The sequence below is a fragment of the Takifugu rubripes genome, chromosome 13 (assembly GCF_901000725.2).
Source record: "Takifugu rubripes chromosome 13, fTakRub1.2, whole genome shotgun sequence".
NCBI lineage: Eukaryota > Metazoa > Chordata > Actinopteri > Tetraodontiformes > Tetraodontidae > Takifugu > Takifugu rubripes.
The window spans coordinates 6162328-6189107 of NC_042297.1; the positions used below are offsets into that span (position 1 = coordinate 6162328).

Below are 26780 nucleotides of genomic sequence, written 5' to 3' on the forward strand. Positions count from 1 at the left end.
ATGCAAGTTTTTTTTCTTTCTGTTTATTAAATATTGTTTAATTGCACCTCTCAGGGATGAACCAGCACTTGCTAATCCCTTTGCCCTGGGGGCAGACCGCAGGTGCGTGCTAAACAGGTGACATCTGCTGTAACAACTCGAATACAGAAACATGCCCTAATATATTACATCTAAAAAAAATTAATCACAATCTGAAAGGACAAACAGAGAATCATGATATATTTGATTTAAGGATGTTCTCGCTTTTGACACAAGGCCACATCCTAATCTATTTCAAAGGTTTATGAAGAGACTGTTGCACTGTGGACTTTGACTGATGCACTGCTCTAATGATTTGGACATAATACTGCTTTATGTTGCTGCTTTATGTTGCAATTATCACACCATTTGTTTAACGTCAATATAGAAATTTTGCAAGACCGTCACACAAATTTCAAACAAAGTTTCATGTTTGCTTTCTCTGCTGTTGTAGAGTTGCACAGTAGTCAGACTCTTCCAGAACCTCTGACAGATATAAATGATGGACTATGATCGCACCGGTTTCCTGGATGGTTTGGACATGATGCAGCTGCTCTCGGATTATAATTCCCATAATGCACCTGGAACACAGGCTAATGAAGAGGTAAGGATGAATTTACATGCTGCACTTGTTACATAGATCAATTTGTCTATATGTGTGTGTGTGTGTGTGTGTGTAGGTCATATCTCTGGTAGATTTTTACTCCAGACTGGATTTAAACCAGGATGGCCTTTTAGCCCCTTCAGAGTTATTGTCTGTGGAAAAAAGATATTAAACAATAATTCTGCATGATCAAACAGCCTAATTATAATATTTCTAGTGATAAAAAACACATTTATTTTTCTAGTTTTTCTATGATGAAAGTTTCAACATACATGAAGAAAGGAGCATCTTGTAACATTTCTATTATAGGATGTTAGCAACAATGATGCATCTCAAAAAGAGGAGGCTGTGAAAGACACCAGTCCTGATGAAATAAACAAAGGAGCACAAGAGCAGAAGGAAGAGAATGCCAATGACATACACTCTCAAGGCAACAAGCAAATTCAGCAGGAAATAACGATCGGTGAAGAGATGGATGCACCAGGATGCATATGAACAGCAGGCGTAACAAGTGCCACTAACAAAACTGGAGCTGGACTGGGAGGTTACTGTTCATCAGTGACAATCACAGCTATAAACACGTGCTGGTTTATTCTACACTCGGTCTTCAAGTGTGGTTTAATATGGTGACAAAGATGCACTTATTTAACTAGTAAACGTCTGTCAATTTTTAGTACTTGACCTGAAAAGTTCTGAGTTTTAAACGCAGCATGATCCATAAACCTGAAGAGGTTCAGAGGTGTTAAACTATTGTGTTTAAACATTTTTTTTAGGAATATTTCAAATTGGGATCCAGAGATATAAGTACATTATTTGCTCACCTGTTCTCTATTAGACAGACTACTTTCTAAGTGTTTAAGAAAGAAACAATTATAAATCACAATTGTTCTAGAAAAAGCACATTTGGGGTGCTGATTAGGTGTTGTTTTAAATAAAGTCCCACATTATTTGCTCACCTGTACTCATATGTGATTGGTGTAACTGGTTTAATTTGAGGATTTTCTCAGCCTAAATAATGTCCACAATAGTTGATACTTGAAATTCTTTTCAAGATGTCCATTATAATGAGAATTTCAGTGCTACATACCATGAAACCAGTCCAATGACTGGTTCATTGCCACACCCAAATGTTATTAATTCAAGTTAATATGGCTATGTAATTTTCAATTGTCAAATGTTATTGGTTACTGTGTGTGGTAAAGGCTGGAATAAAGACACTTTCTACTTTCTATAACTCATAATTCTAGAAAAAGAACATTTGGGGTGCTGAATAAAGAATTTGGGTTTTTTCTCCATCATAAAAACCCAAATAATTCTGGTTTTCAATTGCTCTTGTAGTTCAAGATAGCAGCTATTTTAGCCAAGCGGAAGAACGCAACGGTTGATTTCTATGGCAACCGAGTATTGGCGACTGGCTCCGCCATGGCGATCAGAAACACTGCAGGTTCGTGTCCTCGCCCCAACACTTTTAAGATTATTTAATTTAAACTTTCCGGGTCATGTAGCGTATTCCTATTCTATATCAGAATAGTGTTTTGCCTTTGAAACTGTAACGTATTTGTAAAGGAGTAGTTTGTTTTTTTTTAAAGCTTTGTTCTGTTTTTTTTTTTTTTTAAATTTTAAATCTCAGACGTCCACAAGAAGATTAAGGCAGCCTTTGAAGCGTTTGATTATCAGTCCAACCACACTGTGGATGTCCGGTCTGTCAGTGTTTCATTAATCATCTTCATTGGTGAAGAAAAAGTGATATCAAAATGATAAATGATATCATTTCTGGTTTGTTTCCAGAGAGATTGGCACAGTTGTCTACTCCTTGGGCTGCTTCCCCTCCCGGCCAAATCTCCATGATTTTGTAGCTGAGGTGTGGTTTTGCTGTTATTTAAGAAAAGAGTGTTAACAAGATGTGCATTTATTCATATTCTCCTCTCACAGAACCTTTAATACAAATCGATTTGACGTTGGTCATAATTATATTCATTATCCATTTTGTGAAGTACAAATTAAAATATTTAATTGTAAGTCAACTTCTTTGACACAATAGCCTTTGAAAAAGCGTAAAACTGTTTCGACAACCTGTCCTGTTCATTCAGGTGGGAGAAGACCACACAGGTTACATTCATTTAGACAAGTTCCTCCCTGCCATGACCAAGGTTCTTCTGGAGCACAGGTAAAACCAGTCCAGTCAGGACATAGCTTCAGACTTTGTAGATTTAAATTAAAAATTAAAATTAAAATTTAAAAAATAAATAAATATATATAAGCATATACATACACACATATATATGTGTGTGTGTGTATATATATATAGCTCCGCACTATACTGCATCTAAAAAAAATTAAATGCAGGTGTAATAATTGTGTATGTATGATAGGTTTCCTCCCATCTCAGCGGTCATTCTGCTTCAAGCATTCAAGGTGAGATCTGCTGCTTTTAAGTCTTATTTTCCCTTTTTGTAAGAATGTTTTTGACCATCCACCGAAACTTACATACTGTATTTGGAAAACTATTAATAAGAAACCACTGATGCTGTTTAAGGTGCTGGATAAAGAAAAGAAAGGATACCTGGAGTCAGAGGAGCTGACAAAGTACCTGACACAGGAAGGTGAAGCCTCTTCCAGCCTCTAAACCTTGTTCAGTTATATCTACCTGACCTTGACTTTCATCTTCTTTAACAGGTGAGCCATTCAGTCAGGGGGAGATGGAGGAGATGTTAACCGCTCTGTCTGACAATGACCACATCTATTATGCAGATTATATCAGCCAGCTGATCTTTGATCCTGACACATAGATGATGACAGTGTGCTCAGAAATCTTAGAATGGATTTGTACTTTTGATAGAATTACTAGTCAAACTGTGATAATTTTTTGTCCATTTAGAAAGGTTGAGATGAAATATTTTGTAAGTGAGCCTCTTCCATCTTCTAATTTGACCTTAGAAACTTTCAGTGGTATTAAACACAATCCTGTCCAAATCAAAACTGATTGTTCAATCATTTATGGAGCTGGAAAATTAATTTACTGTGGTCCCTGTCAGCATGACTTGGCAGTTTTTCTACAAATGTGCTCATTTGTCATTTAATAATATATAATAAAATATTGCTGAATGGCTTTGGTAAAATTAGCAGAATTCCTTTCAATTAAAATGTGATGTTCTCAAGATTTAAAGTAAGCCTAAAGGGCAGATAACATGATGCACCATTGAATAACAGATCAATTTGGCAAACCTCATCATCTGTGTAAATGAACAAAACAATGCAAGGGTTAACCAGCATTTATAATTTATGCATGAAACATTGAGACGTGGGAACACAGAGGACGTCACCTAAATGCAACTTAGATCAATTCCTGTGTATGGAAAAAGCAACTTCCTCTGTGTCAATTAGAGTTAGATTTGGAGCAAATATTTCTGCTCTTAACAGCATCATTTTACAGTTAAAATCACCTGTTAGGTACTGTTGGTTTACAGTAACTATGCAAGAAACTTCAGAAAATGTAGAATAAGCTCATGGTTACAGAAACCCTAACATAGCAATTTGTCCTCACTAAACATCAAATTAAAAAACAAAAATAAAAGTCACATTCTGCCTTCTCAGCAGAGAAATCACATTTATGGTCACCTCTTCTATGTACATCAATAAAGACTATAGAAAGCATCACAGATGAGCATAGTGATGGTAATAGCTACTAGTAAGTACATGAAGCAGCATGGCTGGAGTTTGTGTTTTACGTCATCCTTCACAGAAACAAAATTTCTTACCTGGAGCAATTGAAATCAGAGCTGGTCTTTATTTGCTATTAAAAGTTGTTTTTACTCAAAAGAGACCCGACATAGAAAATATTACATCTTCCACATAGTCCAGATTCATGTCACCTACATCACTAAATTGGTACCGGTACTAAAGCACTACATAGAGCTAGAGAAGTTAAAGATGTTAAAATGGTATATAAGTTAAAGAAGTTAAAATGGTAAACTACAGATAGAAATTAGAGGTAGAGGAGATGCCAGTCAGCTACAAATCCTTGCAGTGGTCCCATAGCAAGATTTCTGTGCTCTTGTCCCAAAGTATGTATTCCCATATACGGTATTCTTCACACAGCCCTAAAAGATCAGTTACACAAAAGGAAGATGTGCAGGTGGTCACCACAGCTTTCTGGGTCTTTATCTAAAAGGGAGAACTGACAGAAGCAGGTCAAATAGCGGAACAGATTCTTGAATGAACAGGGTTTTTATTACTGTAGTTGACCTTGCCTTGAAAATAAGCTCGTTTTTGTTTTTCAGTGAACTGAATGATTTCACACACAAATGCTATTTTTGCATAGTAGAGTAAGAGGTAAGATTAACACAATTCAATGAAGACAGGTCAAATAGAGAAAAAAAATACCACAGAAATACCACACACAGACACACACACATCTGGAAATGAAAGTTAAAGTATTTTATAAGGACCGAGCTCAGAAGTCAGATGATGCTATAATGATTTTAGATTTTTTTTTAAAAACCCATGTATAACCCATAACATTTAGTTAATGCATGGCAATTAGAAATAAAAGATTACAACATCCCATCATCTGACTCCTATGAGTGATCCCTGATGGTCCAGCTATGCCATGGGCTACAGATGTGGCAGCATTAGCCCGATATCTTCGACTATTCCTAGATGATTTGCCACTGTGGCTACGTTTGCATCCCCAATATTTTTATTAGCCAACATCTAGTTAGCACAACAAATTGCTGTGAGAACCATTCTCTAGATTTGCAGCACCAGGCCAGCAGCAGATACATTATCCCCTCCTCCTGCAGTTTGGTAAACCTCAGTGCACACCAGCACCGGAGCGACGCAGATTTCGTAGTCGTCCTCAGCCCAGCAGCTGACGGGCTTAGTCTCCTCTAGAGGAATACGCTGGCTGCCCTCCTGTCGGCTAACAGAGAAAGAGTCATCCATGATGAGCCTCGCCTTGGTAGTATCAATGTCATTGGAGCCACAAACATGGCGGTTGGCTGTAAGTGATGCCTTGGCAGTGGCAGACATTGTGTTCTTCCACTGGGATCCATGCTTAACTATGATGGCCTGAAAGGCCAGTGTGTGTACATGAAGCCGAGTAAGCAATTTGACTTTAGTGCCACCTGTGTTCCCTTCCCTGACAGCGTCTTTGTAGCACTTGTTCAAAATTCGGTAGACCTCCCTCATCTGGTCTAAGACGGTTGCTACGCGAGGATTTGGGTCCGACAACACTGTAATGTTGGTGCCTTTCAGTAAACTCAGCAGATTCGGAAGCTCCTGCTCATTCATCCCTAAAGAGTCTGCCTGTAAGGGGAAATGAAGTACGACAGAGGGTGTTTAAGACATTTCAGAATCCTTTTATGCAGCTACAATTTTCTCCAAGAAAAAGTATTGTCTGTTCCAAAAGATGCGTAAACACTAACTTCAATCTCAACAAATCATCAAATATGATTTAGCCAAATTCAGTGTGACCCTGTCCATCTTTGTCTTCCCTTAGCTACCTTGAGTCCATTTTTATCTTTATATCTCATGCGTGCATGGATTCATGAGAGAGTCATAAAAAACATACGTGAGGGACGACATATTGGAGAAGGTCTTCCATTATACTCTCTTCGACAAAACTGGCCATTTCAAAGTGGACCCCAATCTTCGGACTGGAGGAAGACAGGAGTTCGGCCAGATGGGAGAGGAGAGCTTTCCTCTCACCTGAAATGATCAACTTTTTATCCACTGAATGAAAAGTATAAAAGTCTCCCTGTAGGAAATTATTCCAGAGGTACATTGGTGCCAAACCTGCTTGAAAGGGGAAGTTGTCCATCATCTGCAGTCCTCCCACCACCAGCAGGTCTGGTTCAAACTCTTCAAGTTTGGTGGCAAAATCCTCCATGGAGGACAGGTAAGGGTTATGGTCATCACTGTGGACGATATATCTGAAGAACATGAAGAAATTGCACAATAATCTCCCAATGAGCAGAACTGAACAAATCTGAACATCGGTATACATACAGACGCACAGTGTCGGTTAGAAAAATAAATCCATTACAAAATAATAGTCACATAACCAGTCCAACTGTCTATGGAATTAACCACAGATACACAGCAAAGCACAATGAACACACACCTGTTGGCTCTGCGTGAGGTGTACTGACCCCAGGAAGCACCAGATGGATACTCCAGGATAAGATGAATGTCTGGCTCTTCTACTTCATTACCTGCCACTATTAAAAGCAGAGGAAGATGATGACCAAACAAAGGCATCCTGGTAATGCAGGAAATGGCCGGCAAAAGGGAAAACTGGATAAGAGGAGAAACGTGCAGACCTGTAATGTGCTGGGACAGGACATCTGTAAAATCAGGACTGAAACTGCCCCCCAGCAACACATCACATCCCTCGGTAGCCATGCGTCCAGCCATAACTGGGGCATTACCGCCTACTGTCCATCTGTTCCCAGGAATGTCGCGGGATGCCTCAACCAACTCGTTGAACAGGGTTTCATTGAGCATAAAACGTCTGCAGGGCACAGAAATGTGAAAAAGAAGTGTTAATACAGAAGATGAACCATCTGAAAACAACCTCCATTCCAGCCCACTTCTTGTTCCGCTTATCTACTTAAAAATCCAAATTAATTTGGTACACCTTACTGAAAGCTGCTATCAGAAAGCTGCCAGTAAAGATGTGACTGTCTGGATGGAGTAGAATGTCCTGGAGATGGTATGCATACTCTACAGCTTAATTATATGGTTTATTTTACAGGATGCACAAGCAAGGACAGCAGATGTTTTCTGGAAAACCCCACAAGGCCAATATCCTTAGACTGTTAAAGATTGTTTTAATATGTGCTTTAGAATGAGACAAATTAACTCTTTTAAAGTCCTTGTCACAAATTCTCCACATTATTCTATTGCATTTGATTGAGACCTTGTAGGCACTGAGCACAGATTCAGATGCAGCACTCAAAATACATATAGAAACAATTTAAAGTAGCAAACTGTTAAAGGAAGAAAAAGAAGTGTGAACCTGTGTATTTGTACAACATCTAAATGACAACAGAAGCTCAAAGGTTGTAACCAACAACTAAATTTGCTGTCGGTGTGTCATCCAAAATAAACACAATCCATTTACCCTGTCCCTACATAAATAATGACAGATCTAATGCAGAACAAAAATGAATTGCTCAAGTATTTTTGAAAAATATTTAATTAAATTACACAAATATCATTTACACATAATTCCCTTGAATTAGGGGGGAGCCATTTGATGCTGATCATATGCAGAACTTACTCTGCTGCAGCTCCTGGAGCAAAGAAGTAGGCAAAACTCTGAGCCAGTTGAACTTCATTTTCTATGTAGTCATGATGATGTGGCTGGTTTGCTGGAGTTAGGCCCATCTTGTTAAGCAACATCACCCCATCCACGATCAGATCAACACAACCACCAAAACCTGCCAATGAGCAAGCAAAGGAAAAACAAAGTGATCAATACGTAATCAGCTGTGACTTAACAGCTACAACCGGAGGCAAATATAGCATGTAAGCAAGACAATAACAATAATAATGCATCACCCACCCTCAGATGATGCTTTTCTCATTGCACAGTTTACATAAACCCAAGAGAAAGTCTTTAAAACTCAGTAAGGTTAAATCAAGAAATTTTCAACATTAATCTGCCATCTTGGCAGTCAAAGCACACATTTTTATGTACAGTACAGTCAAACACACACATTAGCAGAAAAAGCACCAGACAGTATTCATAGTAAGTAAACTAATTTTTAGTGAATTAGTATTTAATAACAGCACAGCCCCTGGGGATATTTGCGATTATATAGTCATTAATATTCATCGTTTCACTGTGACTAAAAAATAATAATCATTACCATAGAAAAGGGAGAACTTAATATGTATGGTTAGACTGTTATTTGCAATTCTTGAGGCGACTTAAACAACAAGAAATGCAATGCAACATGTGAAGAAGTTGAACATGTAATGAAGCTCTCCTTGTCCGTCTGTGCCGGACAAACTCACCCATCACATCGGTTGATTTAACTACAGTAATATTGTTATAGTGCTTAAAACTGACAGTTTAATTCACCATTTTGCACCTAATTTGTGATGTTGACTGAAATATATTACGGTTTGTCAATCTATAGTGATCCTGAAAATATTAGAACCAAGCTGCTTAGAAGGCAAAATACAGCAGTTCTACAGAAAAGTGCTCCGCTATGGTTTCTTTGCTATGAATAAAAAAAGAAACTTTATCATACATGAACTTAACACTCGTGTTCATCAAACTAATGCTAAAATAGTATTTCTTAAAATGGGTTTCTGGCTTTGACTGGTGTGCAAAGTGCATGCAGTGAAATAACTGACAATTAAAGCAATTGTTCTTGAGTGTGTACTAAATTAAAGGTAGATCGACATTTTGATTTAGGTTTATTTCAGTTTTATGTGTATCTTTCTTGTGAGCGTGGTATGCTAGCTTTTTTTAAGTAAAGATGGCTGTTCCTTCAGCTAAAAGCCCATCTTCGACCAGCAGCAATTACGAACATCATTCATTTCGAACGTAATGTATCATTAAAGAAGAAAAATAATTTTTAAGCGTTGGGCTAGTTGTTAGAAGATCGCTCGCACCACTTGGACTCACCAATAGCTACTCTTGGTCTGGCCGCAGTGTTTATTCCGACTTTGCGTTCAGCACGAAGCAGAGAGGACAAGACCGCGTCTAGTCGGTCGTCTAAGACGGCATCTTGGGGCGGGCGAAACCACAAGGCCAAGACAAGCACGAGCAGCGGCAAGAGTGATCCGTATTTCATCCACAAAACTCTTCCTTCCCCTTCCATTGTTGACTCGTGGAAGTCACTACGAAAGCTCCTACTGTGCTGACAACTATAAGAGAGAAAGACCTCCCCCACGGTCCTAAAGAGCGTGTTTGTTTCTTCAGTCTGTATAAGTCCGTGCGTCCTAATGTTGAGTAACCGAACAACTACATACTGATCAAAAAAATGCAGTCAAACTTTACTCGCGATTGTAATGTATTCTAACAAAAGCTTGAATATTTTCTCCCAAACGTCACAGTTTATGACAGTTTGATCCCTTAACACCGATGACATGAGCGGGTCTGTGGACGCCTGTGACAAAAACGAACAATCCTATTATAAAAGGGGAACGTGTTATAAACGCGGAAGTTATCAAACAGAGCGCTGCTTTCCTTGATAAATGTTTGCAACTTTAAAAAATATTTAATATCGATAGTAACAACCCCCAGCTTCTCCGTCACGAATCTTAGATTCCAACATCAAATACACCAAAACAGTCACACCTTCTCCATGTTTGTATGCTTAAACAGCTGATGTGACTGGCCAAAGGACATTTGCCCAGAAGCCTTGTTTGTTAACGTGCATGAGAATTCCAGTCAAACTGGGATGGCGAGCAGCTGGCACCAACTAATTCTAATATTTTCTCAGTGACATAAAAATACAGGCAAGGAACTAGTGGAAAAATAAAAACATCATCTTAATGTCAACCTTTTTTATTACACCAAAACATGAATGATATCATTTATTAAAGAAAATTAAAAATATCCAATTTCATTTGCATTTTAAAAAGTTAAGATGATCATTTAAAATACCAATAGTAGCATTACCAACTGCATTAGACAACAGCGTGCAGTTTATAACAACTATATTCAGCACACCACATGATTTCAAGTGTGCAGTAAAAAAAACAAAAAAACATCATTGTTTCAAGCGATGGAAAAAACTCTTAATGCAACTCAGTTTTCACAGAACACAAAACTGTATACATGGTGTTGGGAGAAAATCAGCAGAGTGAACCGACCTCCGGTGAGTGTATGATGGCCAGTGCAACTCAAAGCCTGCATGAGAGAACAAACCAGTAAGGGACACCGTTTCAACCCACCTTTTATCAGTTTTAAACATGCAGGTTTCATGAGGGTGCTTTAAAATTTACTGTGGTGGAAAACCAGTGAGTTCTTCACCAATATGTTGCCTTACCTTGATTCTAATTTGGAATTCCTGCAACAATCTCGGACTCGATACCACAGTGATTTGATCCACGTAAGATTTTAAAGAACCCTGAAGAACAAAAACAAATAAATTCACAACTTATTTCTAAATGAAGTACACTTAAACTGGTTTTAGCTTGTAGTTGTCCTGGGATCCCTCAGGAGAGGTTCACAATCGTTCACACCCAACATCACATGTTGACTGGGAGGATCCACAGAAGTTTAATAATGCAAATTACCACTCATCAATCAGTCAACCAGTACAGTACATACAACTCTGGAACTCCTACCAGTTAATGTAGAACTGAAGAAGCCTCTTGGATAAAAGGCTAGCTGAATATTTTAAGAGTTCTCTTCAACCTGGATGACTGATACGATTCTTCAACAGATTTGGCTTCCATTCATAGTTAAAATATGAATGTTCTTTCAGACAACAGCGTTACACAGGAGTCTGAAAGCCAATACGAGGATGATATCCAGTGGTTTCAAGGTTGAATCAAAATAATTTAAAAATACTTCTCACCATTATTGCCCCAATCAGTGTTCCAGGAGTTGGCACAAAGCCAGTAGGGAATACCATTCTCCTCCCCCCAACCCAAGATCTTGATAGCATGACCACCCAGAGCAGAACCAGTCACATGCTGATAAACACCTGTGTGAGATAGGACAGTAAGACACAGTTTTAGTTCACATTCATGGTTATGCTTATGTCAGAAGGTCATACTGAAGATTTTGTGGATGCTTGTGTGTTCTCACCAGTCTTGTACAACACAAAGTCTTCATAGACAGTGAAGGCACCCTCCACTGGACCATTCTTGTATATTTCATGTTTAATATCATCCTCATCTGATGAGACACTGTATGATGTTTTACCTGCAAAAGTAGGTATAAGCATTGCATTATCATCTCCAAGATTTGCTTTGGTTTACTATACTTCATTACATACATTTATTATATATTATTAATATTCTGTGGAAAAAATGGCTTTTTCTTAAGCATTTCCTTTTTTTTTTTTTTTTTTACCATAGTGCTTATCCTGCTTGTAGCTGGGGGTGTATCCAGCTTCACACCTGTAGACACACTGAGGTGTTTCTCCACCTTCTCCACTGCAGGAAGGTCTGCTACCATTCACATGGTGCTCACAGGGGGGGATGGTATAGGGACGGCAACCTGAAAAGAGTTCCAGTCAGGAACAAGCAACAATACACACAAGACCACTTATCAGTGTATTACAAGGAACTGACCAATGTGGGAGTCATAAAGGCCTCCAGACACCAGTCCATCCTTGGTCCAGAAGTCCCAAGCAGCAGAAGGGTAGCCACCATTGCATCTATTATTTAACAAATGAAAATAAAGCAGTCACACATCCCAACTTTCCAGATGCTCACATTTGTTTGGCTATATTACAGCCTACTGTCAACATTAATATACAAATTTGCAACCTACAAAAGTCAGATATGAGAGACCAAATCCATTTACTTACCAACTGAGTTTTATAAAGGGACGCTACCAAATCACTTAATGCTTGTAATATGAATTTGTAATATGAATTTCCAAAAATAGAAACAGACAATCTTACATCTTATTACATGAATGTGAATACATTTTTAGGCCAAAGTGTGAATCTGTTTTCTATTAAATATCATATGTTCTGTTGGTGGCATCAGGATTAGATCAGCACAGTAGTTGACAGTGGGGAATGTTTTGTTTTTCTGTCTTCTTTTTTTTGACAAAAGAGATCACATAAGTCCTGTAATGGCGTCGCTTCATTGGCTGCCCGTTAAATTTAGAATAACTTTTAAAACCCTTCTTCTGACCTACAAGGTCCTCAGAGGCCTAGCTCCATCCTACCTGGAGGAGCTAGTGATACCCTATCAGCCCAATAGACCGCTCCGCTCTCAGAATGCTGGTCTACTTGTGGTTCCCAGAGTTTCTAGGAGTAGAATGGGGGGCCGAGCATTTAGCTACCAGGCCCCCCTGCTTTGGAACCAGCTCCCTGTCCAGGTACGGGAGGCTGACTCCATCGCTACTTTTAAGATCAGACTCAAAACCTACCTCTTTGAAAAAGCTTACTGTTACTAATTCAGTAGTTCCAGTTACTATCATAGACAGACAAATTATCATACTTAGGGGGTCGTCTAATCATTAGGTCACATTCTAGCTATGCTGTTATAGGCCAAGGCTGCCGGGGTCCGGAAACATGATCACCTGACAGGCCTCTGTCACTCCACTGGGTCATGGTTTCCTCTCCTTTCCTCTCCTCATCAAGCAGACTAGTTATGCTGATTCTTGTGTAGTTTTTCTGCTTCTCCCCACCCCCCCCCCTCTATCTATTTGCAGGTATCACTGCCATCGGAGCTGCATAATGACCGCCGGCCCCGTTGAAGTGATTGTGCATATTTTTTGTGTGTGTTTCTGTGCTCTGTGCCTCTCCTCTCCTCTCCTCTCCTCTCCTCTCCTCTCTCTCCTTCTCCTTTTCCTCTCCCTCTCCTCTTCTTTCCTCTCCTCTTTCTCCTCCTCCTCCTTCTCCTCTCCTCTACCTCCCCTTCACTCTACCTCTCCTCTCCTCTACCCCTCTCCTCTCCTACCTATCCTATCCTCTACCTGTCCTCCCTCCTCTCCTCTCTCTTTACCCAGCCGGCCATCAGCAGGAGGGTCCCCCTACATGAGCCTGGTCCTGCTCAAGGTTTCTTCCTGTTAAAGGGGAGTTTTTCCTTGCCACTGTTGCTTGTCTGGGGTCAGGCCCTGGGATTCTGGAAAGCGCCTTGAAACAATTTTGATTGTATAAGACGCTATATAAATAAAGATTGATTTGATTTGATTTTTTTTATAAATACAACTCTCTCACCCCATGCCACAGCTTTCACAGCAGGACAGTAGATCCTCAGCAGAGAGTTCCACGCTGATCTTGGCATTGCTGTGGATGCAGATGCGATCCGACATGGCCTCCGAGGCACCAAAAGCCTATGGGTAAAAAGGAAAAGTGGACACATGAATTAAATGCAGATGCTACATGAAGACAGGAAGTGCTATATGTTGGGGGAAAAAAATCTACTCAAAATAGCCCCTTTAACGCTTTACAAAAATCAGATTGTGTTCTGGGTCTTTTCAGCACTGTTAAAAGGGTTTTCACAACAATGTTTCTCAGGTCGAATGGCCTTGCAAGCAACCCAGCAACTTACTAGCTCGCCTTGCTCACAATGTAAAAGCATCCCACGGTATCCTGCTAAATCACCCCGTGGCAATGCACCCATTTTGCCACTTGACAACCTGTCAACAAAGACTGAACAAAGACTGATTTTTCTCCCCCATTTTCCATTAACAAACAAATCAAATGTGCAGCTATGCAATCTTTATTGGAAGCGCATACCTCTGGCACAGGAATATTATGCTTTGGAAATCCCACAAATCCCTGAATGTTTATATACCTACAGCTTGTGTAGCAATATGCTCCACCTTTTTTATTGATCAAGGTAGCACACTGGCAAGATTGCGAGATCCACAAGTGACTGTGGAGAAGAAGAGATTCAACGGCAGATTTTGGACAGTTATCAATGGCAATATTGAAAGCCTGGGATTCCTTATTATGAGCTTCGCCAATCAATAGCTTATTGGTCCACTCAGGCGTCCTGAGAATCTCCAGCTTGTTAGCTATGCCACCGGTGCCCTTCCCACCCATCACTTTGTTGTCAAGGCCCGCCGACAATGCCGATGGTACACTTCTTCCAAAATGTTTTTCAAAATAAAAGATCATTCAGACTCAGCTAATGCATAAAACGGAAATATTTAATTTGTTTTGCGGCCCGGTACCAATTGATCCACGGACCGGTACCGGTTATAAGTATAAAGTATATAAACAGTTATAATGACAACAAAGATGATATGCATTTAGGAATTGAAGACATACAGACACATTTTCAGCCAACAAAAAGTGTCTTTTCAAAAAAGGTTTTTAGACAAATTCTTCAGGAGTTACTCCTTCGCTTGGTAGCCTAATCACTAGGCCAACATAGTCAGATGTCATCCATGACAATCTTTCCAGATTAGCCACAGTTTCTATCTGCCTTCGTTGCATTAGTCCTCAGACAGGGTTCAATCGACACTGAAGCTTGTGGTACTTTCCAAAAGACAAAATTGCCAAGAACGAAACAAGGCAGACCATTGACTCACTGACGTCCATGCTGTCCATTATTTACCTTGCAGCGTTCCAGCGCATGCAAAGGTGTAATGATGCTGTGAATGCAATGACACAACAGGGAGGGGAAAAAAAACAGCCCTGCAACTACTGGAAATATGAAAAAGCCCAAATGCCGAACAATGGCGGGTCGATAGCATAATAGGAAAATCCTGCATCAATTTAAGTGTGAAAACGGTATACCAGTTACATCCATTTACACAGGTATAAAATGCTGAAGCTTACCCAGCAGGACCCACAGGAGCCCTGATCCCTGATCTCTTTCAGTGTTGGGCAGTTGGGCCACTGCTCTCTGGAGTCAAATTGTCTAGGCAGCTTGAAGCCTCCAGCATATTGAATCCTGCACAGTAAAAAGGGTAACCAAAGAAGTATGTTAGTAATAAAAAAGTGTAATGTAAATTAATCAAAACAAAACTGGCATGTCAGGACAGCTTTTTTTAAAAAAAAACTTTTTAAACTGTGCAACCACATTGTGGCATTGCACCGTCCTGCTGCAATAAACCTCCTGAAAGGTTGTTGTCTAGTTGGCCACATATGCTGTTTTGTTTTTTTTTAAAACCAGCATCTACCCAGCGTGACTCGACTCAATATGGTTAGAGTTATATAGCTAGCTACCATGGTGAGAAAACCCCTTATATTTTCCCAAATTATTGATGTCTTGACACACATCCGCCGGGAAAGATTTTTAGCGAAACGGCTGTAAATAGTTTTCCATTAATTCTCTATGGTAGTTCTACAATTGTAATGTAACTTTGAGGTATTTATTTGATTTATTTCATATAAGTGGCTTTCGCTTATGTGATAAGGGAGGGAGGGTGTCTTGATAACGCTTCTTGTTTATGTTAATAACATTTGTATTTTACTGTCCCGTGAAAACTTGATGCAAACCATGTATCACAAAAGGTGCCAATGTTCAATAAATACATGCATGTGTCATTAATTAAAACTGGCATCAAATCAAAACATTTTATTTAATGTGACATTAATTAAAACACCAGTTTATTTTACACACACACACACACACACACACACACACACACACACACACACACACACACACACACACACGAGATTCGCCGTATTCCTGGTTGCATTCTTCCTGCTATCTAGGGGGCCGAGCTAGAACAATTGTCATTACATAATGAAGTTTTAGCCAGGCTTTCTTCTGGAGTCGCAATATTCGAATAGCAGCCATTTTCAGCTATTTCCCACATAATATTAACTCACTTTTATTTGTGATTCAGCTAATTACATCTCTTTCACTACAAGTCAAGTCCCAGCATCACAAGAATATTGAAATAATGATAATTATGATGATAATAACGAGTGCTCACTGACCTTTTTGTCTTATTTAAAATAGCTACTATCTACGAGTCAAAACAAATATGATTAATGGAAAATGGTTTACTGTTTTTGGGTGGGGGGGGTTCATACTGACAAAAAAAAGTTTTCACGTTAATTGAACATTTTATCTACACTATCTACACATTTTGATTTTTCCCACTTAGTTATGAATTATTGTGAGAAATACATACAAACATGGTCATATTGCATTATTTGAAATCACAGTGTAAAGTAGATATAATGTCTGAAGGGTCTCAGTCAGCCAGGTCATGGTAATTCAGTTCAGAACTGATGAAGCCTCTTTGATGAGAGGTGAGACATCTTCAACAAACAGTCCAGTTGCTATGATTCAACTACCAGAATAACCATTGTATGGTGTTCAGGTCTCTCTTGAGCCTTTTCCACATTTTATTTATAATCGATTGTCTTTTTATTATTCAACTTGATTAGAAACTAAACAAAAAACATGTTGGACAATAATTCCGTGATCCAACACTGGCCAAGGATAAATATTACCCATATTATTGTGCTTCTTGCAAACACATAGTCGGTTGTCCCTTTCTGGGTGTGGTACTCAGAAGCACTGCCCTCTATTAGTCCTATGACATATCTACCAAATTGATGCTTTGAGCCAATATAGAACAGTGTATTGTCTAATCATAAGATCTTTAAAGATAATCATAAATGCATTACTTTTTTTTTTTGTAAACCATTTTACAACCATTTCAGCTTACTCTCGGAGAGCAACTTTGGGTGGTCCCCAATTAAATTGGTTGTGATCTGATGTGATTTTTTTTTTTTTTTTTTATAAATCTGGCCACAATGTCCAGATGATACGAGAATCAACATTCAATAATTTATTCTGTGAGTACAAATAACTACATTCATGTAGCTTTAATCTACACACGGTGGTAAACCTTGATTTTAAATAAAATATTTTAAATCAAGCTTCATAGAGTTTTCCATCATGTGCAGAGTTCGAAAACAGGTTTGCCTGTGCAATGAAATTATTTTTCTGCCATTCACACCAAAGACTAAGCAGATAAAGATAAAACATTTTTTAAAACTGAATGAAATAACTAGGTAATTATGAATGTAATAAATTGAGAAAAGAGAAAGAATTGTCATCATTGTCGAGGATAACTCCCACCCATCACACCCTGACTTCAGCCTCCTGCCTTCAGGGATAAGGATCAGAAGCCTTCAGGCCTGCTCCACCGGACTGTCAAACAGTTTTATCCACCAGGCTGTCAGGATGCTGAACTCCATCCACTACCTCCGCAGCTCCTGCCCCTTACCCTAGGATCTTAACTCTGCTGAAATACAATTGCACTCATTGTATTGCACTATATGCACATTCATGTCTTTGGCACCTTATTTGACCCCCCTTTTTTGCCTCACTTATATTGTTATTTTATGTTATTCTATTCATTTTTCATTTTCATTTCAGTTTTTACAGCACGATAAGCTAGAGAGAACAGTATTTCGGTTCATCTGTATGTTCAAAACATGGAGTGAATTGACAATAAAGTATCTAAAGTCTAGTCTAAGGGTTGCACAAAACCTATTACATTAGAAAAAAAAATGGAACTGGAACTGTATCACAAAGCAAGATGCAACAACAGGAATGAGTCAGACTCACATGATGGGCAGTTTTGGTCCTTTCAGCAGTGTCCCACAGAGCTTCTGGATGTAACTGTATTCAATGTTATGGAAGTTTCGGCCGGCCTGGAGCAAAAGCAGAATGCATGTTTATTAATAAATGCCAATGCAAGAGAGAATTCAATGGAAATGCAAAAGAGAAACTCACCATCCATGTAGTGTTAAGTTTATTGATGTAGTTGACCATCTCAATGGACAATGGTTTCAGATTGGGTCTGGCCAGACTGGATGAGAAACTGGTCACCACGATCAGAAAAGCTGCCTGCCACATTTTGACTGGAAATTGAAAGAGAAGTTTATAATAGATTCACCTTAACATTAAATAATTATTTTAACATTTTTTAATAAAACGTTCTTAAAGCTTGATTTTATTTCCAAAAGCTTCCTGTTATTTCTCTAATGAGAGTGAAACCTAACAACAAATGTGTAAGATTAGCTGTGAGGAATGTACAAACAGCTGATTCTAAAAATCCTGCAAAGAAGACCCTTATGAACAGAGGCTGCATCTGCAAGTGGACTGAGAACAGGCAAAGTAAACAGTGTGAAGAGAAGACACTTTTCTTTAGTCATGCTGGACTTTGAAGTACACTGCAGCATCAACGGGACCATTCTTTCAATGGCTTACTACACCTGCAAAAGGAAATTATTCGAAGCATCACATGTTGAGCCTTCACCTACCATTACAAAAGATCAATCCCTCAGCAACACAGAATTATTTACATCATAACGTCAACCTAATGGTAGAGTTAATCAAATATAAATTTGGAGTGTGCTCACTGCCAATCTGACAGGTGAGTCGACTTAAAAGAAGTAATTTATTAATCTGGGTTATCAAAATTGGCTCTAAAGATCACTCCATTTGAATTTGCATTAAAAAAAAAATTGTACACATGCTTAGTAGGCCTTGTAAAAGTGGTGCATGTGTTTCAGCAAGTCTAAGAAGGCAGAACACAATCTACAAAACTGCCATGGTTATGGAAACTTAATGTCATGCGAAAAGAGGAAAAGAACATTTAAAAAAATGAGTCATGACTGAGGTTGACTATCACAGAAACGCCACATAACTAAAAGAATAAGAGAAGTGGTTCACCCACACCGTGAGATCTGATTGTGCTTTGAGGAAGTGAACCTTCTGTCTGCTGACTGACCTCCATCAGTCTAATTTCACTTGATTCCAACACATCTATAAGAAATCCTTCTGATTCTGCTGATTCATAACGGAACTTTGTTCAGAACTCTGCAGCCTTACCTAGAGCAACAATAAGCCAACAGCAGCTCAATAAACATAAGTAATGCAACAAAGGTCGGCTCTTCTCTTTGTTGTTTTCAGGATCTTAGATGTGGGACACTGCTGATAAGACGAGGAGATGAGGGCATGTTTACAGTTTCGGTTCCAACTTCTAACGGAATCAATAAGCGTTCCAGTCAGCATTATGTTCCATTCTTATTTTTTACTTGGGGCTTTTAGGTTCTCGGCTATAGTTGACACCACATTACATCACAATCAGTGTGCCCAAAATGTGCCCAAATTAATCACGGAAAACTATACGCACATTAAGTTATCACATCTGACGTGGGCTTCGTGATCAAACTGCTTTTTTGGGAGGTCGAAGTTTTTCGTTGCACGAAGAGCTATACTAGCTACCAAGTCAACCTGTAAATGAGGAAAACCTGGAGTGAAAACTTCCAGTGATTACACTGAAACTGTACCTGGAGTGTTTGGCGCTTCGGCTTCGGCTTCGGTTTTGGCTTTGGCTTCGGCTCGGTACCGGGTACCTTGGTCTGCTCCCTCCTGACGGGTGGAAACTTTCTCACTCTTATTTATTCCGGGTACCGCGTGATTCAGTCACGTGAACGCTGCCCATGTGACTATTGACGTCATCAACAGTGAACTACTTTTATTGCAGTTTTAAACGTTCACTGTTTGGGAGAGACTCCCACTTAACAAAAGAGTGCACAGACCCCTTTTCCTTTTAAACAGATTGTATGTGCCTATACATTACTGTAGGTGGGCAGGAGTCACAGTTTGAACTTTAACTCTTCTGGGATTGATTCTTCATTATTCTGTCTTCTGACATCCACCAATACAGCGAGATGTATCCTGAAATGTATTTACCCTGTATTTCTGTCTAGCCGTCCATTATGTGGCATGATGTTTTTTAGTATGTGCTGTGCTTACAGTGATATTTGTATCCTAACATATCTATAATTTTGCACATTTTAGGGTGTAAACATTATTCACATGTAATCTAACATGTATGTCTTGCAAATTTTATGTGCTTAAACTATTTCAGCCAGAAGACTATATGAGTGTCTTTTCTCTCTTAAACCCAAGATACTTTATCCTTCCTTAGAATCTCCCAGCCAAGGTTCTAACTGGCCATTTCTTGAACTATTCTGGCCATAAGCTGCCCCCAGCGATTCCATGACTGCTGTTGTTTGTCTTAACAGTGATTTTATAGTGCAATCTTGATTTGACTTTGTGGAAAAGAAAAATCCCCACAACTCAGTTGCTTTGGCTATCACCCCATATTGCACAACATGGTGATTCAGAATCCTGCAAAATATAAGGCACAACCTTATAATTATTTTCAATATTGGCACTAAAGTATGCTAAGTGTGTGATATGGATCTCCTGGATCAGCGCCATCATCATCTTTCTCATCATCTTACATCATAGTTTGGTTTTTTGGAAATCCTGAGGTTGATACAAAATCCACAGGTTGGGTGGGGTAATGTGCACAAAACAGTTTGGTACTCAATACATCAAAAGAACTGATCATGAATTACAGGAGGGGAAAATTCCTCAGTCCAATTACATCAATTGAGAGATTGTGGAGAGGGTGCCCAGCTATAAGTGCTTTGGAGTGCACATGGATGCAGAATTGCAATGGATCACCAACACCTTGGAGGTTCTGAAGAGAGCCCAATAATGCCTCAGCTTTCTGAGAATCTTTAGCAATGTCAATATAAAAAAGGAGCTGCTGGCAGTGTCCTACCGCTGTTTCATTTAAAGTGTGTTCACCTACCACATCTCTTTGTGGTTTGCCAGCTGCACCATGGCATACAAGAATGCACTTCAACGACGTGATCAAAATTGCCCAAAAATCAACCGGCCACCATCTCCCCTCCTTGGAGAACATATTGTCTTAAGAGGACACGCAGCATCCTGAAAAGTCAGCACACATCCAGACTACCATATATTTGAGTTGCTGTCCTTTTGCACCCTAGGCTGGAGGTCGATGATCAATTCTGTTGTTGTTTCATCTTATCTCAGTGAGGCTGAGCTGTCAAACAATCAGCACCTTGTGGTGAGTTCAATCCGCTGGTGGTGGAGGAACTTGGACAGACTTGGCAAACCCAAAGCTGTTGTGAGGGTCTGTTGGGAATCGTTCGTTGAGCCCACAGTCAGGGAGGTCTTCAACTCCCACCTCCAGGAGAACTCCTCCCAGGTTCAGAGAGGCTGGGGACATTGAGTTGGAGTGGCCCATGCTCTCTGCCTCCATTGCTGATGCAGCACTTTGAAGTATGACTTTTACTATTTTCATTATGTTAGGAATTTGGCCAGTATGAAACGACAGATTAAAAAAGTAATTTTAAAGATTTTGACTATCACACTTCTTACTAGTTCAATTGTTTTATCATCAATATCATTATGATCAGTGGATGATTTGTCTTTGATTTCTTAATGATGTTGAAAATTTCTTTCTCATCAACCAGTTTGATATACTGTGACGGGTGCAGTTTGGACCCAAATGCAGCACTCTGGAAAGCTGGACCGTAGTAATGCCTTTTATAAACACACGGGCAAACAGGAACTCAGGCAGACAAGGAAACACAGGAACACAGGAAATAGTCCGTTCTTCAGGCTCCGGGCCCACACAAAGTCTATGGGTTGCAGGCTCGGGGAGTGGGACGAGCAGCAGCGAAGTCGGGGCCGGGCGGAGAAGTCAAAACCAGGTGAGCAGACAGGAACCAGAGACGCTGAGGCAGAAGTCGTAGTCAGGGGCAGAAAGCAGGTAGGTTGTCCGGGGAACAGGCAAGGCAGGCAGAACGAAGACAGGCAGGGTCGGTAACGGGTAACCCGGCAGGGAAACAACGCTGGAAAGTCTCGCATGAAAGCAGAAGAACAATCTGGCACTGAGTGAGTGTGAGGCTGGAGAATATATACTGGTAGGTGAGCTGATTGATGAGTGAGGGCAGGTGTGTGATCAGTGACTGAGAGCAGGTGTGTGATCAGTGACAGAGCAGGTGTGGTGATCAGAGGGTGTGGTGTGAGCAGGGCAGTGGAAAAGTACTGGGACAGGAGGGAACTGGGGAAAAGGGGCTGTGACAGAACCCCCCTCTCAAGGGACGGCCCCTGACGTCCCAAAAACAAAGTCCAAGCTGAGCCGGGTGGGTGGAGGGGGGCCTGGAGGAGGGCTAAAATTCTTCCGAGGCCTCCGTCTCAGCTTCCTCTTCGTCCTCGTCGCTGGAAGCCTCGGATGACAGGGAGGACAGAGTCTCTAAATTGGCACCCCCACCAGCATTGGGGATCTTGGAGGGCTGGTCAGGGTGACAGTGATGGAACTCGCGGATGAGCTGCGCATCCAGGATGTGACGGGCTGGGACCCATGACCTCTCCTCTGGGCCGTATCCCTCCCAGTCTACGAGATACTGAAGACCCCTTCCACGGTGGCGGGAGCGCAGCAGGCGGCAAACTGTGAAGGCAGGACCCCCATCAATAATCCGTGGAGGTGGTGGCAGCTGAGAAGCAGGCATCAACGGACTCTCTCGAACCGGCTTGATCCTGGAGACATGGAAGGTTGGGTGGATCCGCATGGCACGGGGCAGCTTGAGCCTGACAGCCACAGGGTTGATGACCTTCTCGATAATAAACGGCCCGATGAACTTAGGAGCCAGCTTCTTGGACTCCACCCTCAAGGGAAGGTCTCAGGTCGAGAGCCATACCTTCTGCCCCACCAGGTAATTGGGAGCCCGGGAGCGTCGACTAACGGTCAGCTGCTCGTAGGAGAGCAGCCCTGGCCTGGGTCCAAGTCCGGCGGCAACGGCGGATAAAAGCCTCGACGGATGGACAGGAAGCTTCCTTCTCCAGGGCTGGGAACAGTGGCGGCTGGAAGCCATAGGCGCACTGGAAGGGAGAAAGTCCAGTGGCGGAGCTGGTTAGGGTGTTGTGGGCATATTCCACCCACAGTAGCTGCTTGGACCAAGTGGAGGGGTGTCTGGACGCCATGCAGCGAAGCGCCATCTCCATCTCCTGATTCACCCTCTCCGACTGGCCGATTGGGGATGGAACCCAGAGGACAGGCTTACGGTGGCCCCGATGAGGCTGCAGAACTCCCGCCAGAATACGGACGTGAACTGGGGACCCCGGTCAGAGACTACATCCGACGGAAGGCCGTGGAGCCGAAATATGTGCTGTAGAACAAGTTCAGCAGTCTCCTTGGCCGATGGAAGCTTGGGTAGGGGCACAAAGTGGGCCATCTTGCTGAACCGGTCTACCACAGTCAGGATAGTGGTGAATCCGCCCGACAGTGGCAGACCGGTAACAAAGTCCAGCGAAATATAGGACCAGGGTCGATGTGGCACAGGCAGAGGTTGGAGGTAACCGGCAGGGGCCTGGCAGGAGGACTTGTGCAGACTGCAGATCGGGCAGGCGTTGACAAACTCTCTGGCGTCCTCCTCTAAAGTGGGCCACCAGAACCGCCGCTGCAGGACCTCTTTAGTGCGCTGAATCCCTGGGTGAAAAGTGAGCCGGGAGCCGTGGGCCCATTGTAGGACGTCAGACCTCAGACCCTCCGGGACAAACAGGCGGTCAGGAGGGCAGGAGCTGGGACCAGGTTGGTTCTCCAGGGCGGCTTTTACACGCTCCTCCACCTCCCAGGTGAGAGAAGCCACAAGGCAGGGAGCAGGAAGAATGGTTTCTGGGTTGAGGGCAGTGTCCTCTGTTCCCAGGAACTGGCGAGATAGAGCGTTAGGCTTGACGTTGCGGGAGCCCGGCCGATAGGCGAGGGAAAAGTTGAACCTGGTAAAGGACAGGGACCACCTGGCCTGACGGGAGTTCAGTCTCTTAGCCGAACGGATGTACTCCAGGTTCTTGTGGTCCGTCCAAACCAGGAAGGGCAATTTAGTCCCCTCTAACCAGTGACGCCATTCCTCCAACACCAGTTTCACCGCCAACAGTTCTCGGTTCCCAATGTCATAATTTCGTTTTGCCGGAGACAGACGTCGGGAGAAGAAGGCACAGGGGTGCATTTTCTGGTCATCAGCAGAGCGTTGAGAGAGAATGGCGCCGATCCCCACGTCAGAAGCATCGACCTCTACTATGAACTGCCTTTCAGGATCAGGAACCAGGAGAATGGGAGCTGAGGTGAACTGGGCCTTGAGGTTCTGGAATGCCTCCTCGGCAGCCTGGGACCAACGGAAGGGTACCTTGGAGGAGGTGAGAGAAGTGAGCGGAGCGGCCACGGTGCTGTATCCCCGGATGAACCTTCAGTAGAAGTTGGCGAATCCCAGGAACCGTTGCAGCTGTTTCCGGGACTCGGGGATGGGCCAGGAGGTGACGGCAGAGACCTTGGAGGGGTCCATCTCCACACTGCCTTGACCGATAATGTATCCCAGGAAAGAGACGGAGGTAGCATGGAATTCACACTTCTCGGCCTTGACAAACAGCGAGTTCTCCAGCAGGTGTTGGAGGACGGCCTGGACATGATGCACGTGTTCCTCCTTGGAACGGGAGAAGATCAGGATGTTGTCCAGGTAGACAAACACAGTCTTGTTGAGCATGTCTCTCAAAATGTCATTAATGAGTGCCTGGAATATGGCCGGGGCATTAGTAAGGCCGAAAGGCATGACCAGGTACTCATAGTGTCCAGTGGGTGTGTTGAAGGTGGTCTTCCACTCGTCCCCCTCCTGGATCCGGACTAGGTGGTAGGCATTGCGGAGATCCAACTTGGTGAAGACCATGGCCCCCTGAAGCAGCTCAAAGGCTGAAGCGATGAGTGGGAGAGGGTATCGATTCTTGACCGTGATCTCATTGAGGCCCCTGTAGTCGATGCAGGGCCTCAGGGACCTGTCCTTTTTCTCCACAAAGAAGAACCCTGCCCCAGCAGGCGATGAGGAGGGACGGATAATCCCGGTAGCCAGAGCGTCATTAATGTAGACCTCCATGGCCTCTCTCTCTGGTGCAGACAGTGAGTAGAGACGACCCTTGGGAGGCGTGGTGCCAGGCTGAAGGTCTATGGCGCAGTTGTAGGGTCGATGAGGGGGCAGGGAGGTAGCCTTAGCCTTGCTGAACACCTCCCGGAAGTCATGGTACTCGGAGGGTACCGCAGACAGGTCGGGGGCCGGAATGGATTCGACTGATAAAGGCGCGGCAGCTTGATTATGGCAGACCTGGTGACAGGAGGAACTCCACCCCAGAATGGAACCCGTCGCCCAGTCAATGTGGGGATTGTGACGACGGAGCCAGGGGTAACCAAGGATGAGTGGGAGGTGAGGTGACTTCAGGACGTGGAATTGTATGGTCTCGTGGTGGTTGCCCGACAGAAGCATGTGGATGGGCGTGGTCTGGTGAGTGACAGTCCCTAGGAGATGGCCATCCAGGGCGCTGGCAGGAACTGAATGTGGTAACGGAACCCGGTCGATACCCAGCTGGACGGCGAGCTCCTCATCGATCAGGCTGACATCAGCCCCGGAGTCTGAAGGAGAAGCCGGACGTGAAACAATGGCCGTGGGCAGGGGGCAGAGTCTTGAGTCCGGCTCAGCAGTACGCCCCCGTCTACTGCTGAGCCCTCCCCTTTTACTGAGCAATGAGAGACAAAGTGCCCAGCCTGTCCGCAGTAGAGACAGAGGTTCCCCTGTTGTCGTCGTTCTCGCTCCGCAGGAGTCAGGCTGGTGCGTCCCACCTGCATGGGTTCGGCACCCCCAGATGCAGGCCCTGTGAGAAGGTTGGAGGCGGCTGGAGATCCTCGCAGGCGGGCAGACGACCGGTGCTCCACCTCCGGCATTGAGTTGACCGTTGAAGTCATTCACATTCAATCTCACTTGGGAGCATAGTTAAAGATGGAACTAGAATGTGGCAAATCGTGTTGGGATCAGGGAGAATGTTCTCCCTATCCTCGGTCTGTGGAAGAACAGTGGAAGTGGACTCTTGATCAGGTGGTGAGTGGCATGAAAGAACAGGACAGGGAAAGAGAATTGGATGCAATAAAAAAGTTGTGGAAGGAAGCTCAGAAGCAGAAGATACTTCCCCCTCCAGAGGTGAAGGTTAATTTAGCTGAAGCATTGTGTAAGTGGGAGTCAGAAACTTACACCATATTACAGGATCATCTTGATAAACCAAAATTAGGTTTTATAGCAGGAAAATCGTGGCAAAAACAGGGTAAGGAGTTAGAAGATAAGCGTCGAAGGATACATGTTGTGGCTGTGGCATGTGCAGCGGTGCACTATTTCAGATCTAGGGGGGTTACACGAGTGCCCAATGTAGAGAAGCCTTCATTAGAAGATCCAAACCAGACACTGACATTTAACACCACTTTTTATCCAGCATTACCTACTACCACTTCCCCACCCCCATATCAATTGCCAGTTCTGACTACTAATAGTGGTCAGTTAGATGTGGACAGAAATAAAGAAATGCAGGAGTTACGTGAGACAGTGTGGGAACTTTGGAGACAGGTTAGAATGATCAATCAGGGACAGGAAGAGGTTGAAGATAATTTAGGAAAAATTGAATTTAGAGAGGAAGCGCAGGTGGTTCGCCTTAAAATCTCCCAACAAACTATACTTAAAAAACAAGATAGTCAAAGATCTGCATTAAACGTCTTCAAAACATCTAGCAATCAAACAAAACAAGTAAAAAGAGTTGATCTCTCAGTAGGATTTGCCATGGCAGGGAGGAGAAGGCAAGATTGATTTATGGCAGTGATAAA

General features: G+C 42.3%; 3 protein-coding genes across 3 annotated transcripts; 1 reads left to right on the forward strand and 2 right to left on the reverse strand.

Moving 5' to 3' along the window:
* The first annotated feature begins 505 nt into the window (after nucleotides 1–505).
* drc8 (dynein regulatory complex subunit 8) lies at nucleotides 506–3601 on the forward strand. Its single transcript, XM_011609621.2, has 8 exons — nucleotides 506–622; nucleotides 1961–2066; nucleotides 2253–2322; nucleotides 2411–2483; nucleotides 2713–2789; nucleotides 2995–3037; nucleotides 3159–3225; nucleotides 3299–3601. Exons 1-8 carry the CDS (start codon nucleotides 518–520, stop codon nucleotides 3409–3411), a joined length of 654 nt encoding a protein of 217 aa, XP_011607923.2. The 5' UTR covers nucleotides 506–517; the 3' UTR covers nucleotides 3412–3601.
* A 279-nt stretch (nucleotides 3602–3880) lies between these two features.
* adpgk2 (ADP-dependent glucokinase 2) lies at nucleotides 3881–9745 on the reverse strand. Its single transcript, XM_003969498.3, has 7 exons — nucleotides 9267–9745; nucleotides 7908–8067; nucleotides 6946–7136; nucleotides 6747–6843; nucleotides 6419–6555; nucleotides 6195–6331; nucleotides 3881–5929 (listed from the first exon to the last, which is right to left on the reverse strand). The coding sequence occupies exons 1-7, from the start codon at nucleotides 9460–9462 to the stop codon at nucleotides 5372–5374; spliced, it is 1476 nt and encodes a 491-aa protein (XP_003969547.1). The 5' UTR covers nucleotides 9463–9745; the 3' UTR covers nucleotides 3881–5371.
* Nucleotides 9746–10135: 390 nt separating this feature from the next.
* On the reverse strand, nucleotides 10136–19716 carry ctsba (cathepsin Ba). Its single transcript, XM_011609623.2, has 11 exons — nucleotides 19558–19716; nucleotides 17996–18123; nucleotides 17828–17913; nucleotides 15067–15181; nucleotides 13495–13610; nucleotides 11891–11976; nucleotides 11670–11816; nucleotides 11403–11519; nucleotides 11170–11298; nucleotides 10636–10716; nucleotides 10136–10496 (listed from the first exon to the last, which is right to left on the reverse strand). Exons 2-10 carry the CDS (start codon nucleotides 18116–18118, stop codon nucleotides 10643–10645), a joined length of 993 nt encoding a protein of 330 aa, XP_011607925.1. The 5' UTR covers nucleotides 18119–18123; nucleotides 19558–19716; the 3' UTR covers nucleotides 10136–10496; nucleotides 10636–10642.
* Nucleotides 19717–26780: the final 7064 nt, after the last annotated feature.

What these genes read in the sequence shown, in the direction of transcription:
- adpgk2 (XM_003969498.3), bottom strand. Translation starts at nt 9,462, where the DNA reads ATGGAAGGGGAAGGAAGAGTTTTGTGGATGAAATACGGATCACTCTTG. An exon ending in ACCTCACGCAGAGCCAACAG is followed by an intron (nt 6,556 to 6,746) that starts GTGTGTGTTCAT and finishes CATGTTCTTCAG; the next exon opens with ATATATCGTCCACAGTGATG. An exon ending in TCCAATATGTCGTCCCTCAC is followed by an intron (nt 5,930 to 6,194) that starts GTATGTTTTTTA and finishes TTCCCCTTACAG; the next exon opens with GCAGACTCTTTAGGGATGAA.
- drc8 (XM_011609621.2), top strand. Translation starts at nt 518, where the DNA reads ATGATGGACTATGATCGCACCGGTTTCCTGGATGGTTTGGACATGATG. An exon ending in GAACACAGGCTAATGAAGAG is followed by an intron (nt 623 to 1,960) that starts GTAAGGATGAAT and finishes TTGCTCTTGTAG; the next exon opens with TTCAAGATAGCAGCTATTTT. An exon ending in GGCGATCAGAAACACTGCAG is followed by an intron (nt 2,067 to 2,252) that starts GTTCGTGTCCTC and finishes TTTAAATCTCAG; the next exon opens with ACGTCCACAAGAAGATTAAG.
- ctsba (XM_011609623.2), bottom strand. Translation starts at nt 18,118, where the DNA reads ATGTGGCAGGCAGCTTTTCTGATCGTGGTGACCAGTTTCTCATCCAGT. An exon ending in CCTTTATGACTCCCACATTG is followed by an intron (nt 11,817 to 11,890) that starts GTCAGTTCCTTG and finishes AACTCTTTTCAG; the next exon opens with GTTGCCGTCCCTATACCATC. An exon ending in CACTGATTGGGGCAATAATG is followed by an intron (nt 10,717 to 11,169) that starts GTGAGAAGTATT and finishes TTTGTTCTTCAG; the next exon opens with GGTTCTTTAAAATCTTACGT.